General features: G+C 30.6%; 3 protein-coding genes across 9 annotated transcripts in view; 1 reads left to right on the top strand and 2 right to left on the bottom strand.

Moving 5' to 3' along the window:
• LOC127065602 (neuroligin-4, Y-linked) overlaps window positions 1-4,148 on the top strand; it is a 188,877-nt gene extending 184,729 nt beyond the window's left edge. For 2 of the 3 annotated variants that reach the window (XM_050998165.1, XM_050998168.1), the window contains exons 10-11: window positions 734-864; window positions 1,055-4,148. In XM_050998165.1, coding sequence (XP_050854122.1) covers window positions 734-864; window positions 1,055-1,630 — 707 coding nt within the window. In that variant the 3' untranslated portion in view covers window positions 1,631-4,148. The remainder of the gene's footprint in view (window positions 1-733; window positions 865-1,054) is intronic. The other variant, XM_050998166.1, reaches the window with a different exon arrangement.
• Window positions 4,149-4,355: 207 nt separating this feature from the next.
• LOC127065618 (ras-related protein Rab6) lies at window positions 4,356-15,790 on the bottom strand. 4 transcript variants are annotated; one of them, XM_050998213.1, is made up of 7 exons: window positions 15,541-15,790; window positions 15,115-15,172; window positions 14,660-14,718; window positions 14,055-14,214; window positions 13,784-13,989; window positions 13,559-13,625; window positions 4,356-10,457 (listed from the first exon to the last, which is right to left on the bottom strand). In XM_050998213.1, exons 3-7 carry the CDS (start codon window positions 14,687-14,689, stop codon window positions 10,381-10,383), a joined length of 540 nt encoding a protein of 179 aa, XP_050854170.1. In that variant the 5' UTR covers window positions 14,690-14,718; window positions 15,115-15,172; window positions 15,541-15,790; the 3' UTR covers window positions 4,356-10,380. The 4 variants fall into 4 exon arrangements, with proteins under 4 accessions (XP_050854170.1, XP_050854167.1, XP_050854168.1 ...); XM_050998210.1 differs by lacking the exon at window positions 15,115-15,172 and having other exon boundaries at window positions 15,541-15,789; XM_050998211.1 differs by lacking the exon at window positions 15,115-15,172 and having other exon boundaries at window positions 4,356-10,454; window positions 15,541-15,788.
• A 230-nt stretch (window positions 15,791-16,020) lies between these two features.
• Window positions 16,021-18,921, bottom strand: LOC127065612 (protein FAM8A1). 2 transcript variants are annotated; one of them, XM_050998195.1, is made up of 6 exons: window positions 18,759-18,921; window positions 18,112-18,322; window positions 17,862-17,999; window positions 17,425-17,545; window positions 17,152-17,275; window positions 16,021-17,057 (listed from the first exon to the last, which is right to left on the bottom strand). In XM_050998195.1, exons 2-6 carry the CDS (start codon window positions 18,314-18,316, stop codon window positions 16,674-16,676), a joined length of 972 nt encoding a protein of 323 aa, XP_050854152.1. In that variant the 5' UTR covers window positions 18,317-18,322; window positions 18,759-18,921; the 3' UTR covers window positions 16,021-16,673. The 2 variants fall into 2 exon arrangements, with proteins under 2 accessions (XP_050854152.1, XP_050854153.1); XM_050998196.1 differs by lacking the exon at window positions 18,759-18,921 and adding an exon at window positions 18,497-18,741.
• Window positions 18,922-18,929: the final 8 nt, after the last annotated feature.

Genomic DNA, 18,929 nt, shown 5'->3' with positions numbered 1-18,929 from the left:
CGACTTTGCACAGAATCAGACCTCTTTTTTACGTTCCTTCTACTCCTAATATCTGTTCCTCTTCCGTTCAGTTTATTATTTCAAATACTTATATATTCAATCAAAACGATTACTTTATATAGCTTTTCCCATTAGGATTGTACAACTATTTATAATTCCTCAGTAATTAAAGTAAAAATAAAACGTGAAGAATATTGCTGAAAAATACGCCGTCACGCGTTAACTGCAACTGTAAAACAATAAACCGTTTGTTTTCTACCATCCCATCTACCTCTCTCTCTCTCTCTTTCACTCGTTACTACACGCATTCCACGTTGTAGTAACATACGTTATTCCTACGTTCGCATTTGTCTTCCTCTTCCTCTCATTTTCCCAGTGTACAAAGTCCTCACGCGAATAGGTCAAAGTTTCGAAGTTTGACGCTCGGCACACGCTCAGTGAACGTTGGCAACGAGTGCAGCACGAGATCGCTCAGCGACAATAATTAATTACCCCTGACGTTCGCATGAAAGCATTCTTCGCTTAAGAGGTAGAAAAGCCAAGTGAGTTCCAACTTTTTGGGGAACGAGGAAAAGCCCTGAATACATTCCGCATCAAGCGTTCTAATCGTTTTTCATAAAGAAATACTTCTCCTTAATTTTCGACCGTCCATCGTCGGATTCTTTGTTCTCCCTTTGTTCGGTGATCTACCTTTATATCTCTAGTTGCTCGAGTATAGTCGCTCGTGTTACAGAACTCAAGTCGAAGTTGAAGAACCACTACAGGGCGCACAGACTTTCTTTTTGGTTGAATCTCGTGCCTGATCTCCATAAGCCTGGTTCCGACGACGTTCCTAGGTCGCATCATCTTTTAGACGCGGAACAGGTAAATTGATACACATTCTTACATCTATTACAACGTCCAGTCTATAATCGAACGAATGATTTTCATCGGATTAGATATATTCGAAATTGCTCGATATGATTATGAGACTTCAAAATTCGTTTTATATATACAAAAATAATCATTTCTTTTATCATTCCCTATCGATAACGTAAAACTTTCGAAATTTCAGGTACCACCGAGATTCATTCAAAGGGTACCAACGACGGCACGTACGATGACATCGGAAGTGACGATCGTTGATAGGTCACTAAACGGTTCGACCGCAATACCGAGCGAATTAGCGGTTGAGAATTCGACCGATCAACCGGAAGACGGTTTTGCTGCTTACTCGACAGCACTTAGCGTGACGGTAGCGATCGGTTGTAGTCTTTTAATTCTGAACGTTTTGATATTCGCTGGGGTCTACTATCAACGTGACAAGAGCAATCAACACAGTTGTTCGAAAAAACGACAGGAGAATGGACAAATGCCAAACAATATATGCGGCGAGTTAGAAACGAAGACTGCCGAGAGACATCACATACAGCACATACCACCTCCCGAATTCGCAGATCTACAAAACAATAGTTGTCACGTACCGATGCCTCCACCACCCCCGAAAAACACGAAACCGGGCAAACCAACTCAAAATCTTATCATCAGTCCTAATCAATTGCAACAGGAAAGTCTAGCTATGTCGGCTGCGGGCACATTGAAGAAAGGACATAATCATCAGCAACAAATCATGGAGGAATTGAGAGTTTGACTCTAGGAGTTTCTACCTTACCGATACGTACCGCGACGGATCCATCCAACCAAGAACTCTCAATAAAACGGGCCTATCGGTTAGGAGGCTCGTACGCAATTGTACGCAAACTGTCTATCTCTTTCTCGGATTTTCCGATAAACAAAGAAAAAGAAATAGAGAGAGAGAGAGAAGAAAAAAAAAGCGGACGAAACCAAACGCGAGAGAATGTATCCGTCTTCGTCGTCCTCTCAATACGTCGAGTCGACGCCGATTATGCCAAAATAGCCAAAAAAAAAGAACAAAAAGAAAAAGAAGAAAAAAAAAATTAATAAACAAAAAACCGACTGTTTTTTACCTTTAACAAAAATTACCGACCAACTGCCGAGAATTCTTAGTATTCGATCGAAAAACTAATCTGCCATAATCCGTAGAGAAAAAGCCTCAATCGTTCGAGATTTTGACCTTTGGACCGAACACGTACGATACTTTACGTTTACGTAAACGTCCGATAAAAGGTTGCCAGTTCAAAGGTCGAACTTCTCCCCTAACGATTGATATTTTTGTCAGTGCTGTTATTACTCGAATCACGGACTGGGTAATGTTTTACGTAAATATATCGTTCCAACAGTCGCGCCTAGATTTTTAAATGGAGTGCGTATCCCGTCGCTTCGTTCTCTTAACGAGTCATTAAGCTCTGTACATAATTATCTCGCATCATGTAAAATGCGTTAAAATATACGCGGGATAAATCGGAGGTACGCGTATGCTGTGTATGAATCTGTAATGATGGATCTCGATAGAATAATGTTGGGCCTCGATGAAAGAGATCTACAAAATGGAGTCAACTTTAGATTATAGATAATCGATGAAAATAAAACTTTTCGTGTATATTAAAAGCAGCATATCTTACTATACGCGTTTCCGATATAATCCCATGTACATTGTACATAAATATTCATCATTTTGTTCACCGTTTCACATAAAATAGACTGACAATGGAGTTGCTCTTATTGAGTAACGTTGTACCAGAACGAATGAATTAAGCAAATATATATATAAAAAAAAAGAAAGATATAACAAATCATCATTCTTGAGGAGAAAGCAAAATTGAACTGCCGTCATTCAAGATTATAGTTCGCGTTCCGGTCGTCTGCATTTAAATAAATAAATAAATAAGTAAATAAAAACAAGAAAAAAAGAAAAGAAATAAAAATGAAAAAAAAAAAGAAAAAAAAGTTATCTCTTCGGTAGACAGTGAACGTCCGCCATGTTGGATCGATCGGAATTGCCGACAGTACTGAAATCAATTTTCTCTCAATTGTACATGTCTTCTTTTATTCTTTTTTTTCGTCCCTTCCTTTTTTTTCACACAGAAACTATGCACACGGTGTACGATCGATATTCAAAAAACACTAAACGATTAATTTATTATACGATTATTATTACCGGAACTAAAGATCGATCGTATAATAATAATAATAATATTAATAATAATAATAATAATAATAATAATAATAATAATAATAATAATAATAATAATAATAATAATATAATAATAATATAATAATAATAATAATGATACTGCCAAAGGAGAGGAAAAAAAAGAAAAAATCACGGGAAATACTTTTAGAAAAAAGGAAAACGATAGGAAGCGTACTCTTATTAGCGAATAATTAGGTATTTAATTACGAAGACCGAGGAATGAATCGGCGTTAACTGATCACCGTGACTACGAAGAACGCGTATCATTGTTAATATAAGAAAATAGAAAGAATTTACCAAGGGCAAAGGAGACAATAGGTCACGTCCTGTCTTTTGCCGGTGCAACGAGTCGATAATATCTTCTCTTTTTTTCTTTTTTATTTTTCTTGCGCACTTCGAAACAATATTGTAAATAATTACGTAAGAATACATTATTAGCGATTCGTTATATGACGTTGACGATGTAACAGTGACAAAAGAAAAATAAAATAAAAGAAAAAAAAGAAGAGAAAATGACGACAAGAAAAAAAGAGAGAGAGAAAAAAAATGTTTAAAATAAAAAGAGGACTATCGAAATGTTGATTCGAATTTGCCGCGTCATGATATAAAATGAGACTAGGTCGTAGCACGTGACCAGGAACAAAACGCTGGCGGTAATTTTAAATTTGTATATAATTGATATTATACATACAATAAAGTACGTAAACGATTACCATCATCAAATCGACGAATCATAATAAGATCATCGTTTCGCCGATTTTAACCGGCATATCTCCTTAATTTGCGTTTGTAATTTAATCTCGTTAATATTTTAACATCGTTTCACAGAAATAAAATAGACGAGATTCTGTTTATAGACAAAGTGCAAGTAATATATATATATATATATATATATATATATATATATATATATATACATGTTCTTAACTGCATCAAAACCCGTAGATAAAGTACGACAATTTCTTTTTCTTTTTTGTTTTTAATTTTCTTTTTTCTCCTCGTGTTTTTTTCTTTTTGTTTTCTTTTTGTCATTTCTTTCCTTCATTTCTCTTTCTCCCCCTCCCCAACAAACTTTTTCAACTCGCCAGATCTTGCAAAAAATATAAATAAATTTCTTTTAATTTCATGGAATACATATATTGATTTTATACATTCCCATATATCTATAAAATAATTGCGATCATTGGAATTGGAATTGCAAGAAAAAAGAAAAAAAAAAGAAAACGAACGAGGACGTGAATATGTGAGGTAAGTGATTGAATTATATCCTTGGCGAACACAAATCTTTATTCGTTCGTTTGAAGCTTCACTATTTTAATAATAGGCGCGCGACATACAGTTATGACAAATTTGCAAAAATTCTCTTGAACCGCCCTCTCTCTTCGAACTAATACATACGGGAATTGCGTCTAAGACAATAGTACAAAAAGATCGATCATTATTATTTCTTGTTTTTTGGTTTTTTGTTTTGTTTTGTTTATTTTTTTTCTTTTTTTCCTTTCGGTTTTTATCTTTTCTCGTATTCGTCGTAGAGAAAGAGACGAACTTTGCTCACGGAGATTCCTTTTCGTTTTTTAAAAATTTATCCATGCACGTTCGACGATTTTAACCATTTTCCCAACAAATATTTTCCTGGCAGCATATAAGGGGTCGAAAGAAACGAAATTAACGAATTTAAAAAAAGAAGAAAAAAAAGAAGAGAGAATGAAAAATTATCGAATGAACGAAGATGAGATAATGGAAAAGTCGTGTCAGGTAATTGGTCGAAATCTTCGTATTATCCTTTCACCCGATATAGATATAAATAATGTTTCCTTTTATTTTCTTCGATAGACGAACGAACGCATGGAATAAAAAGAAAGAGGTACGTATAAAAGAAAAAAAAGTAAAAACGATATAGTAGTATAAAAAAAAAATACGAATTTCGCGTGAACACTTTTTACATTTGGGAATAATCACAATTATCGAGTAATAATCTTCGACTTCTTTTTTCTTTGCCATTTTTGCGTCTCGCCAATCACGCGAACCAGAGAGAGAAAAAGAGAGAGAGAGAGAGAGAGAGAGAGAGAGAGAGAGAGAGAGAAAGAGTGAGAGAGTGATAGTGTGAAAGAGAGAGAGAGAGTGAAAAAGAGAGAATGTTGTTTTAAATGAACCGAAATGATGGAGACTCGACTAAGAGAAATATGATTTTTTTCTTCATTTTTTTCTTTTTTTAACGAACTCTACATCTTCCTTCGATGATCTTTTCATTTTATTCTCCGATCGCGTTCGTTCGTCGTGATTCACGCAAAAGTGTGCGTGAATGAAAACGATCGTTAAATATATAGTACGAGTTCTAACGTTTACAAGTGTACAATCGGTGTTTACGACGTCAACTACGGCTACGTAGCTTACAAGAAGCTAAACGATAATCCGCGATTGCTACTCACTACTAGGTGTTTCACTTCCTTTTTTTGTTTATTATTATTATTATTGTTATTGTTATTATTATTATTATTATTATTTATCATTATCATTATTATTATTATTATTATTATTATTATTATTATTATTATTATTATTATTATTATTATTATTATTATTATTATTATTATTATTAGTATTATTATTATTTACTTCTTCATTTTATTTGAACTGCAGTAATAAGGATAAACGATAGCAAATTCGATATTGTTCCTCGATGAAATTGATCCACACCATGATTTTCCTCTTTTCGAGATTATATATATATATATATATATATATATATATATATATATATATATATACACACATATATATATATTTATAATATATAAATATGTATCATGAAGCGAAATTCTTATTCATGATCCGTGTAAATGCATTTGAGAGAAACTGATTTAATCTGATTAAATCGTAATATTCGTTTTCTCTCTGCCACAAAAAAAAAATATGAAAACTAAACTATTCGAGCTCGAGATCACTACTCGTAAGTGTAAATAAATTTCATTTTCCGTTTCTTTTTTTTTTTTAAATTAATTACTAGTCTTACTTCCATTTTATCTTCGTCGATTCGTTACGTTACGAAATGAAAATCTTGAACAAAACGGCGACCATTTTTATTTCAATTGAACGACAAAATGGCGTAGACTTTTTATCGTTCATCACCGATGGTGAAACAGAAGAATTGAGTTAAATACCGTCTCGACGTCCGATTTTAATGAATGAAGTAAAAGTAAAAAGGAAAAAAATATAAAAACAAAATTAATTATAATTGACTTTCTCTGAGACAACGAAGTAAATAACATTAACACGTTCCGTTTAATCAATTCGACGATCAAGCTAAGACGATATTTCAATGGAATTCTAATTAAAAAAAAATTAAATAAATAATCAAAAAAAAAAGAAAAATAATAACAATAACAATTGATCTTACGCGTTCGACGAAAGATATTTTGAATTATCTCAAAATGTACGAACGATCGATGCCTTTCTTTTTTTGTCATTCTTTTCTTCTTCTTTTTTTTTGCTTTGATAGCTCGTAACAAAGAAAATCGAGCAAGCGCAATATCGATACTCCGACAAATGTTTATGAATTATCGCTAGTTTGTGCTTCGAAAATTGCATTGGGCCCATCACTACTTATTCGGGATCCATACCATATTTTCTTTCTCTTTTTTTCTCTCTTTCTCTCTCTCGCTCTCTCTTTCTCTTTCTCTTTCTCCTTCTCTCACTCTCTTTCACTCTCTCTTTCTCTCTCTCTCTCTCTCTCTCTCTCTCTCTCTCTCTCTCTCTCTCCCTCTCTCTCCTCCTTCATTATTCGTTTTAATTAATTAATCGTACTAATATTCCGTACAATGGCGTTCAGTCTCTCCTCAATGAAACACAAACGGTATTATTAAACCCTTCGCATTCGAACCGCTTTTTAACCCTTTATAAGGACGATTACTTAACGATCCTCTCTCTTCTGATTAACGATCAAGAAAATCTCGCATCTCACTTAATTCAGGCCGCATGAACTTTAGCTAACGAAGAAGACAAATCTTTCTTTTATTATTATTCTCTTTTTTTTGGTTTTTTTTTTCCTTTTCTCTCTCTCTCTCTCTCTCTCTCTCTCTCTCTCTCTCTCTCTCTCTCTCTCTCTCTCTCTCTGTCTTTCCTCTATAAAGGGCTTAGCGCTGGATCGAACGAGATCCGTTTTGCAAATCGACCATTCGTTATCACGTTGTGTTGACACATATTGCGATCTAACACAATAAGAACAAAGATGGCCCCTATCCCAATTTAATTCGTATTTAAATACGAAGGATCTACGATCGTCGATAATAATCAACGATTTACATAACGGATTTCGTACGACAGATCGATTAAAAATGGAATCAAGTTATTCGTATTCGGAATGTTTCTGTTTCACAAAATGATGACACATCGTAACACATCGTACATACATACATATATACATACATACATACATACACAATATATATATACATACATACATATTCATGTATGTACGTTGCGTACTATAAAAATTCTATTCCTTCGAGGTTCCTATATCTCGACGTTCGTAGAAAATACAATAAATGGCGAATAATCGTAGAGATCCGGGTTTAGAGTTATCATTTTGAATATACAAACACGACGTAATATACTACATAAGATATTTCGTGAAGTTTACAACTTCAGTTTTGTCTATCAGGACCGCATTTACCATACGACTCATTACATGCACAAGTCTCGCTCTCTATAAGCCCACATTTCAATTTAAAGGCTTACTTCTTCTACAAATAACAATATTATAAAAAAAAAAAAAAAACAATCCAGTAGATTTGTTAAAATCAAAACCAGAAGAAAAAAGAAATAGGATAACTGGGGAGAAAAAAGATAACATCAAAAAAAAGCTTATAAATTTGATTAACCGAAATAGACTTGTATACTCTTTTCCTTTTTTTTTTGTTTTCTTTTTTCTTTTGGGATCACGTAACGACGTTGCGTCTGGAGATCATTCGAAAGGTATAAATGCGACCCTGCTTATCGTGTAGCGACATACTCTGTTGCATTTATTATCCAGTGAGGGTTCTAACAATGTAAGTAATTCTAATTGCTATGTATTTAAGATTCGAGTATGTAATATTCAAATACGTATCGACGACAACACTCACACTACGCGTAAGATACTTTTTTCTAGGCGAGTCGTACAATTTTAATTTTACGATGAAGAAGAGCATGAGCAAATACGGTGTATTAACTCGCTTGATTCCATCTCTAACGGCGAATCATGTTCTCTGTTTCTATCTCTCTATCTCTCTCTCTCTCTCTCTCTCTCTCTCTCTCTCTATTTCTTTTTAATTGTAATTTTTTTTTGTTCTTTTTTCTTTTTTTTTATAATATTTTTATTAAACGAGAAAATGTCGAGAAAACGTCTATAAAGATCGCTTATACATTATAGATCCTCGAACAACCGTTGTGAATATATATATGTATATACAAGGTGGTCCCCGCGTTTGCTAACTACAATTTCCAAGTGTTACAAATTGTTTTTATTGAAACCATTACAGACCTATTGACTTGAAATCTTTTTTCTCTTTTTCTCTTTTTTTTTTGTTTTCTTTTTTTCATTTCTTCACATCGGAGGACACAATAAGGCTGATTATTTAGTTCTTTTTTCTTTTTCTTATTTTTTTGTTTGTTTGTTTGTTTTTTTTTCTTTTTTTATATATGTAAATATATAAAAGAACGAAAACTTCTTTTATCACATTCGTTCGTGACTAAAAAGGAGGGGTATCCTTAAAATTGACATATCAAATTTAAGTAAAAAATGTAAAAAGATATATTGGATAATACGTCAACAAATTTATATATGCAATTATATTTTTAAAAAAGTAAAAAATTTGTCTTCATATTATCACAATGACTCGGTCAATTTAAATGACAACCTTGCTGTGTCATTTAATGTTAAAAAAAAAAAAAAAGAAAAAGAAAAGGAAAGAAAAAAAAATCAAATCAAAAGCTATCAGGTGTTTTAAGATAAATGCAATTTGCAACACCCTATGCGGGGAATCACCTTGTGTATATATATGTATATATACATATATATGTATTCACCGAATAATAATTTCGAACTATATATAATCGGCAACATACTTTCAGTCATCTCGTTAAATTAAAAATCATATTCGAATTGTTCATACATACATACATATATATACCTACGATCGAGCGATCGCATGTTAAGCTTCGTTATTTCATTTTGTTGTTGTGCGCGTGTCGAGTGAACGTTAATTTTGTTTTCTATTCGAGAAAAAAAAAAGAAAGAAAGAAAATAGAAACACGTAATCAACGTCGAGAGTATCATTAACGAAGGAACGATCGATTTTTGTCGAATTTTCGCTATCAAAATCGTGAGAATAGAGCAAGTAGATTTGCTGACAATTTTCTCACGTATCACGTACTAAATTTAAAATTTTTTGATATGTTAACGTAAGTCGTATTGCTCGATTGTATGCGTAAAAAAAGAAATAAAAGGTCGTTGATATCTATTACAGAAAAAAAGAAAAGAACCCCTCGCATTTTCGACTATTTATATTATACATCATCACCTTGTGAACGCAAATTTCAACAAGAAGATCCTTTAACGCTATAACTTTCCAATCGATCGCCGTTACAAATTTCGATAGAGGAAACTCTGCCATTTTATTAGTTTCTTTTTTTTGGTTTTTTTTTTGTTTTTTGTTTTTTTTTCATTAATATTTTTACGCAGGACCTAACGACGCAAATACGACGCACTAATACGAAGCCTCTCATCATATCTTTTAAGAATGCGATTCAATAATAGGATAATACATATTTCATTTTATCTCATTATCAAATTAAACAATACAAAGTTCACAGGCTGATCGAGTATAGTGTGTGTATTTATAATCGAGAACATCTTGTGTGCCATTAAAACGCATAACTCTTATTATTGGGCCACGATGTGCGTAGACATCAGAAGAAGCCAGCCAACTCGCAAAAATCGTAATTGTGATGTGATCTCTTATTTATTTATTTATTTAATTTATTCATTCATTTAATTTACTTATTTATTTATTTTTCTTTTTTTTGTTCTTTTTTGCTCCTTTTTTCGTCATTTTCTATTTTTTTTCCCCCATTTCTTGTCTTTCTCGCGTATCTCGTTTTTCTTTAACTGTCGGTATAATGACATGGGTTTCTTTTTTCTTCCTTTTTTTTATTTTTTTTTCTTTTTTTCTTTTTCTTTCTTTTTTTTTTTTAAATCATATCGGGGCAGCACAGCAGCACGCCGGAGATGTTCAAACGCCAACTCCCTAGCAAATGCAGCCACTCTCTCCCTCCGATTCGGAGCCATTCTGCATCGACGATTGATTCTGCAAATCGACAGCTGCTTTTGTGTGTTAAGGTGTGTATATCTCTCAGAGACATCATGGTGATGGGAGAAATCGAGTCACGTAAAGAGAAAGAAGTAAAGAAGAAAAGAAAAAAGGAAAAGAAAAAACAAATAGAAAAAGGACTCGTTTGTAACAACGTGTCACGCGATCCTTGATATTGAATCTGATGACACGTGGAATCACGAATCGACGTGACACGAACTGTCTTATTCGATAAATTTACAATGATAAAATAAGCGAATGATTAAAACCTCGTAGAACACGAATTCGCTCAATCTAATCGAGGGCGTGCGTGACGGAACAATATTGTATTCTTGAAAATTTGTCACCATTTCCATTTTTTTCTACTCGTGATTTTTCGAACGTTACTTTTTTCTTTCCTTTTTTTTTATCTTCTTTATTTTTCTTTTTTTTCTTTCATTTTTTTTTCTTTTCTTATGAAAAAGGTGTGATCGATTGTTTCTTTTTTCTTTTTCTTATTATTATTATTACTTTTTTTTTTTGTTTTACTGAATCACATATACGAACACGATTTTTACGTTAATAATTACAAGCGTAGCATCGTTTCGAAATATCAGCGAACACGTATTCGTTACCACGCAAAAAACTAGAATTGTGTTATTTGACGATAAAGCGTATAAAATATAAATTGTTCGAAAATTGGGACGGAAAGTTCCCTATAGCTTTACTTATATAATGTAAAGTTTATAGTTTTACAAAGCACCGTAATTAATATTTTGCATGTAATGTCTTATATCAGTTATATATAGGTAGTTTACACGATACAAAAAGCAAATGCACTCTGTGTGTCAGTGAGAAGAAAAAAAGAACAGAAAAAAGAAAAGAGAAAGAAAAAACCACGACCTTCACCTATAAAAACTGCAAATCAATGAGAACGTGTAATTAGGAAAAATGGGAATATATACATATATGCATATATATATATATATATGTATGTATGTATGTATGTATGTATGTATATGCATGTATGTATGATGTATGTATGTATGATGTGTGTATTTATATACACACATATCTATGTAGGTATATATATATATATATATACACACACACACACACACAATGCGAATGATAAGAAATCATTGTAAAAAAATAGGCAGGTAATCTTTTTTATATAAATTAAAATATTACAATAACAGATATATTAACAAAAGTGACATTGAAATAGCTAGCTAATATAGTCGTTACGTTTATTCATATATATGTATGTCAGTTGTGATCGGTACGTGTATTTTTGACTCTAAGTTATTTTTTAAAGCACTCATTGATCTCATCATATCTCCTTTTTTTTCTAATAAAATTACTTCAGTCAGTAAAGTATTAATGCACGATCAATGCTCGAATAAAAAAATGCAATTAATTGTGGACCGTACAATCGATCGACGACAGGGACCGGTCGTAGCGCGCGAAAAATATTTATTTTGCGAGCGAAATTAATCTTAAATAAAAAAAAAAAAAAATCGATACAAAAAACAGAGGTACCGCTCTAGCTGCTAATCGTTCGTAAAGCCCGTAAAAAAAAATTTTACGGCAAGTCTTTTTCGCGTACCTCATCGACTCTCAACTTAAATGTACAATTCAAGTTCTTAAGTCTCTCTCTTTTTTCTTTCATAGAGATTAACAAGTAGAAATAAATTAGCAAAAAAAAAAAAAGATGTATGAATAGCATTATTGCTGACAAATTGAAATAATGATAAAATCTCTCTTTGATTAGAAACCTGTGGCGGCGTGTAAAAAGACTACTATCGTGACTGCATTTACGCAATACATAAATTTGTTGCTTGAAAATTAGTTTTCTTTAATAAATTTGAAAACTTTTTCTACCGATGGTGCACGACACCATGCATCAGCTTTCAACATGCACACAGCGCTACCTATAATACGAATTCTATATAACGTACAGTTCGGACAGTAAAAATCGTCGAATATATTGCTTATCGATATTACAGTAAGTACATTCAGAAACTTGAATTTTTTTACGTAGACAGTTAACATATAATAAAAACAAAAAAAAAACAAAAAAAGGATCACAGAAAAGAAAAAAAGCATTGCAGAATAGATCATAAAATTATGTCGTGAATAGTACTTACGCGATAAAAAGCCGTGATTGAAAATACTTTAAATAATACGGGATTAAGATGGAAACTACGATTTACGAGTATAGCTACAAACATTATTGTGTAAAAGCAGTCCGCTTAGGCTATTCAGTTCGCTTAGACTGTTTCGCTATCCTTTTACCAGCCAATATCATTACCATTTAAATACAGTGCTCTCGTTTTTCACATTATTCAGATGCATTATCAATGCTGCGAAAAACACAGACCAAATATCATTGTCTCCTAATGTCCTAAAATAAGATTTTAATTTAACTTATTTCAATGTATCCTGTCTACCATTAGGCCGACGGTGGCTTTAGCATGCACAACTGCTCTCCGATGCTTTGAGTTCAATTGGTGTGTCCTTCAGAACTACCTCTTGCACTACAGGTTTTAAAAACACATTAAGGAAAACACAAAAAAGATAACATAAACGAATTGAAACACTTCTGTCTGAAACAAGAGCATTACAAATGAATATATGGTGAAAATTATATTGAAATAATGAATATAAAGACCAAAAAAGTTTCTAAACCAGAAAACAATAGTAATATCCAATGTGAAATATATTCTATATATTTATAAAAAAAAATAATCTTTTTATATTTTTAAATAACTTATTAAACTGAAATTTAATATAAATAATTATTAAATATACCAATACTGTAGTCAAAACTGCAGACACATACCAGATTAATAGCTTTGTGCTTATAAATACGCTACATTTTTTAAATACGGTTTATAATTTTAGTAAATATTTGATTCAGAATGTTTGTTAAACGTAAATACACATGTGTGAAAAAATTATTAACACAAAAAAAAATTGAATAACAAAAATGGAAACTATACTTATGGTAATGAGTTCTGAGAATATAATAGGTTGTGCATAATGTTAGTGTATGTGGGAAAAGAAAATTTTAATGCAGCTAAATGATTATAGCATGCAAGCATGGATACTAAATATCTTACAGAAAGGATACTGTCTTCAGGAGGTTTATTTTCAGTGGAATCCATGCCAGGTAAAGCTGCTGCTACTCTTCTAAATAACTGAAAAATGAAAAATTAATGTTACAACTTAAATCATATAAATAAGATTAATAAATATTATCAAATCGATAAGAATTAATGAATACATATTGTTTGAAGTATATGTATAAACATATACAATAATAATTTACAGATTAGTTACTATGTGCTAGAGTTACCTGTTTAACGTTATATCCAGCCTTAGCACTAGTTTCAATGAACATCACATTTAATTCTTTAGCTTTTCGTTCGCCTTCTTCCGTAGAAACCTGTCTTTTATCACTCAAGTCTGTTTTATTCCCTACTAGCATGATTATAACATCACTTCCTCTTTCAGTTCGAACATCATCGATCCATTTGGATGTTTGATGAAACGAATTAGCATCTATAAAAATATATAAAATGTTATAGAACTTTCTAATCGATATCCAAAACCTAAAATGAACTTACTAGTGATATCATAAACAACAACTGCAACTGTAGAATCTCTGATATAGCTAGGTATTAGAGAACGAAACCGTTCTTGACCAGCAGTGTCCCACAGTTGTAATCTCACTGTTCTGTCTTCTAGATACATAGTTTTACTTAAGAAATCTATACCTATTGTAGCCTGAAACAAAATAAATAAAACTATATAAATCTAATGAATGATACTTTCAAATAAAAATGATAAAAAACTTTTTAATAATCTTTCAGAGACTTATACAAAGTACTTTATATTTCATTTAAGTAAATCTGCATTAATTAAAAACATGATATATATAATTCACATTTGATTATTTCATGTATGATAGATTCTTATAAAAACCTATGTTTTATATTACATTATCTATGTTCAATAAAACAATCAAAATTTTATATATTATTCCATTACAGATATCCCATTGAACAAAACTTTTCAAAACATGATCGAATCAATATAAAATTTTTTATATAATTGATATTTTCACATTTCATATTTAACTTGTAGAAAATTATCTTGAAATCTTTTTTTTTTTTTTTTAGTATTTAAAAATGATTAAAAAAATCAGATAATTTCATTATTGATCTCATACCTGATACGTGTTGTCAAAGCTGTCATACATAAATCGCGTGATGAGAGACGTTTTACCCACTGAAATAAAAAGAAATTTTTTATATAAATATATAGAAAATATTTTGATTTATATGCAACAAAAGACTTATTAATTTGTTAGGATACAAATTTATATATATATATATATCAAGAAATTAATGATATAGAAGTGTTAACAAATACATTCATATATAATTTATGATTAATATAATTAACATATTAATGAAAATCATAAATATACAGAAGGAGAAAAACAAATATATGTTAGATCATGTAAAATAATGTAGATGAAAAAAAATTTCGTAGACTTTATACCATGACATGCAAATTATACTTGTTAATTAATATACAAGTAACTCTAATAAATAGTAAATTCTATCTATATAAAAATCTTGCAGAAGAATCTTAAACACTTCAAATAGAACATTTTCATACCCCAATAAAGATCTCGTTACTATCGGCGTTCCGCATCGTTAATCAAAAACTATTAACACTAAACATAAATAATATATTTCGATTAAGAGCAATGCAAAATAATAAAATTCAAATTAGTAAGAATAACCGTGTTTATAAACGAATAAATAATATATATTAGCAAAATAATATTCCAATAGATAATTTCACGAAGGGATGAACGACAGAGACGCCGATTTCGATTGCGAGAAATAAACTGTTGGCCGCGGTCAGAAATATTGATCCATAACCTAGAACGGTCCTTGAAATTAATACGATTTGATTTTTGTTTAAGTTTCTTATATAACGATATAAAACAACAAGCAACGTTATAATTATATATAAAATACATGTATTCGATATTGATCCGAAAATCAACGGAAGTGTGTGCGAAAAATATCTACTTACCGCTCTGCTCGCCAAGAAAGACGAGCTTGAATTTACGCAGTGGGTTTCCGAAATCGCCTGAGGACGACATCTTTTCTTCGTTACTGTTCGTACAAAACTACCGGTTAACTCTAAGGAGCACTTGGAAACTGTTTAATCGTCGTAGTTAGTCATTAATGTTCGCGAAAGATCATTTAACTTTTGACAGATCCTGAAGCCACTCCTTCCTTCAATCGCGGGGTAGCCACGTTTAACTGGGAAGTGACGTCATTGGTCAATCGAGGATCATGTAGGATTAGTTCACTTGACTCATCTTAAGATGGCGCTGTCAAAACAGTGTTAGTCGTATGAACGCTTATATAAATGATATTATCCCTTTTTTATTTTTTTATTTTTAAGATTTGTTAATGTTTTTTATTATTCGAATTATTTTCCTTTAAATTTTACTTTGTGATATTTTCATAAAAAAAAGAAAAAAAGTTAATAATACACAATTACAAATTATTCGAATAAATGTTTTATTTTATCAGTGTTTTCTAATGTTTTATAATATAGAGTTTAATTAAATTACATTTAAACTACTATATAGCGATAAACACGTTACAATTCAGTCGCGAATCTAAATCTAATAATTTACGGAAGCGCCCAAAAGTAAAAAATTCCTGCAGGCAATACCTATATAATTTTATTTGCATGTGCAACATGTTATAGGATACACATGTTTGTATTTAGACATATATTTACCTTTACAAAAATTATTTTTACCTAATATATATATATATATATATATATATATATATATATATATAGGTATATAGTTAATTAATCCATACAGCCTCATGCGTCCTTTGAATACAGGGTCAGTCAATCTAATGTTTATACTTGAAATATATTTCTCTCTCTCTTTTTTTATTTTTTAATAACTCTTAACATACACAAAATAGCGAATACAATAGTAGAAATACTTCATAATTTTATTTAGAAAGCACATTTTCTTTTTTGTATCACTCAATAGTTTTTTTTAGATTGTATTTAAAAAAAAGAGAGAGAGAGAGAGAGAGAGAAAGAGAAAGAAAGAAAGAAAAACATTTTCAGATACAAAATTTAGTTGACTCACTCTATATGTATAATGTTTCTTTAGGAATTAAAATCTATTAACGATTTCTATTATTATTATTAATATTATTATTATTATTAATATTATTATTATTATTATTATTATTTCTTACATTCCTGTAAGGATCCTCTATTACGACAGAACTGCAAATTAAGTCATAACCCGTTCTGTTAAATCTAAAGAAAAATACTCCAAAACAAATAGGAAAAACAGAAGATAATACTACAGTTTTTATTAGAGATCGGAGAAATGCCAGTGGAAAACCTAAATTAGTTGCTGGATAAATGTATACCACCTCCGGATTGTCCGCTCGTTCCAACGATAGCACACTTCGACACCGAACGACTCGTAAACCCATTATAGATTTTCCTGGAGTAGTACCTCCTACACGACCATTCATTCCACGTTGAATCCAAAAAGCCTAAAAGATTTTTTCATATTTTATAATATATATATATATAGGTAACACAAGATTTTACAAATCTATAATATTAAATTTTTTCTCCATGACTTACTTCAAAACTACATATTACTATACGATTTATTAGTTCCAGTAATATAGCTCCATATGTTATTTCCATAGACATTTTATAATCAATAAGTAGATTCAATTGTAATATTTTGGATTCTTCTAAACCTCTAAAATTATATATATAAAAATAAATTATATGCATAAAATTATATACATAAATGACTTTGGACTGAAATGTAAACATTAGTAAATAAATAACTATTTATAAAGACGGATGTGCAGTATGAATTTAAGCCATTCACAATCGAATACGTACATATAATCGAAAAAATCCATGAGGGCAAAAGAAAGAGAAATTCTCAAAAGAAATAATATTGTAGAATCTATAAATTCTGCGCTCATTCGTTTCCATACTGGTGGTATACGAAATTCATAACCTGTGAAAAAAATATTGTTACAGACTGTACAATACAATTACACATCCAGTGATAATGATGAAGATGTAAATTTTAAAATTACTGCATGTCCACTAATATCTTAGAGAAAATTATTAATTTCAATTAAAAAAAAAAAAACATACATACACTGTAGTGGATACTGCAGAGATTCAAAAACATGTATATAACATCATTTTTATTATTTTTTTTTTTTATATAATTTAATGCAGTATTTTTATATCAAAAGCACGTATAGTACTAGCTGAACCTCTGTTGGAATGTGATGCACATGGATGTTATCGTTATAATCTTCTACCTTCAAATGGTTGAAACAATGGTGTTGGTTCTTGTGGTCCTGTTTGTCTTTGAAGATTGTTTTCTTGCCGTGAAGAAGTCGTTGGAACTCTTTGTGCATCTGTCATTAACGTAACTGAAGAGCCAAGTGACGTACCACCTGTAATTATATTTATCAAAATTTTATTCGAAAGTATTTTATTATATTTAATAATAATTATTTAAAGATCATCAAAAGAAGATGTAATATATATATTTGTATGAAATCAAACCTGATAAAGGATTTAAAACTTGATTGGACATCAAGTAATATGGAAACATAATAGCAGCGCTTTGCCATACATAAGTTTCATATAACCATCTTTCCAATTTCATAAAGTATTCAGAACGTTTTGCGTTCTCTAAGTTCGTTTTTGATTCATCTTTATCTTCTTTCAAACTCTCTTCATTTTGATCTTCATTTTTGTTGTTGGCCATTTTAAACTTTGTAAAATACAAAATAAATATAATATTATTGAATATGAAATATATAAATGAATACAAAGTGTATATGTATATATGTTGTTTATATTGTAATAAATCATTTTTTTTTTGGTCATAAATAATGTATTAAAAAATAAAGAAGCTTTTCAAAAATATCCACAAAATGAATCATACCAAAATATGTCAGTCACACTTGTGGACAGATTAATACAAAATTTTAAAAGATATTATTATATTATATCAATTAAATGATGTTTCTTTCACATGTCATATAATAGTTACAAACGGACACCGATAACGCTATCACTGGCATATAACTGACGTGTTTAAAATTAAGTGGACAAATAAGTCAAGATATCAACGTTTACACAACCTTCAGAAAAAATGTCAATATGTTATACATAAACATATAATGATAGTTTTTCGTCACACTTACTATTAGAAGACGACTTTATAAAGCGTTATGAGACAAGGAGAAAATTCTATATAAATCGTATTTTTATTTCACGTAATTATAATAAAATTTATAAGATTCTATTTAAACATGGAAGAACAGGATCATCGTACGTCGTATTATTTCATGTTATGTTTCCCATTGTATAAAAAC

Source organism: Vespula vulgaris, chromosome 8 (genome assembly GCF_905475345.1).
Source record: "Vespula vulgaris chromosome 8, iyVesVulg1.1, whole genome shotgun sequence".
Taxonomy (NCBI): domain Eukaryota; kingdom Metazoa; phylum Arthropoda; class Insecta; order Hymenoptera; family Vespidae; genus Vespula; species Vespula vulgaris.
The sequence above is the reverse complement of the archived record's forward strand: the minus strand, read 5'-3'. Positions and strand labels throughout refer to the sequence as shown.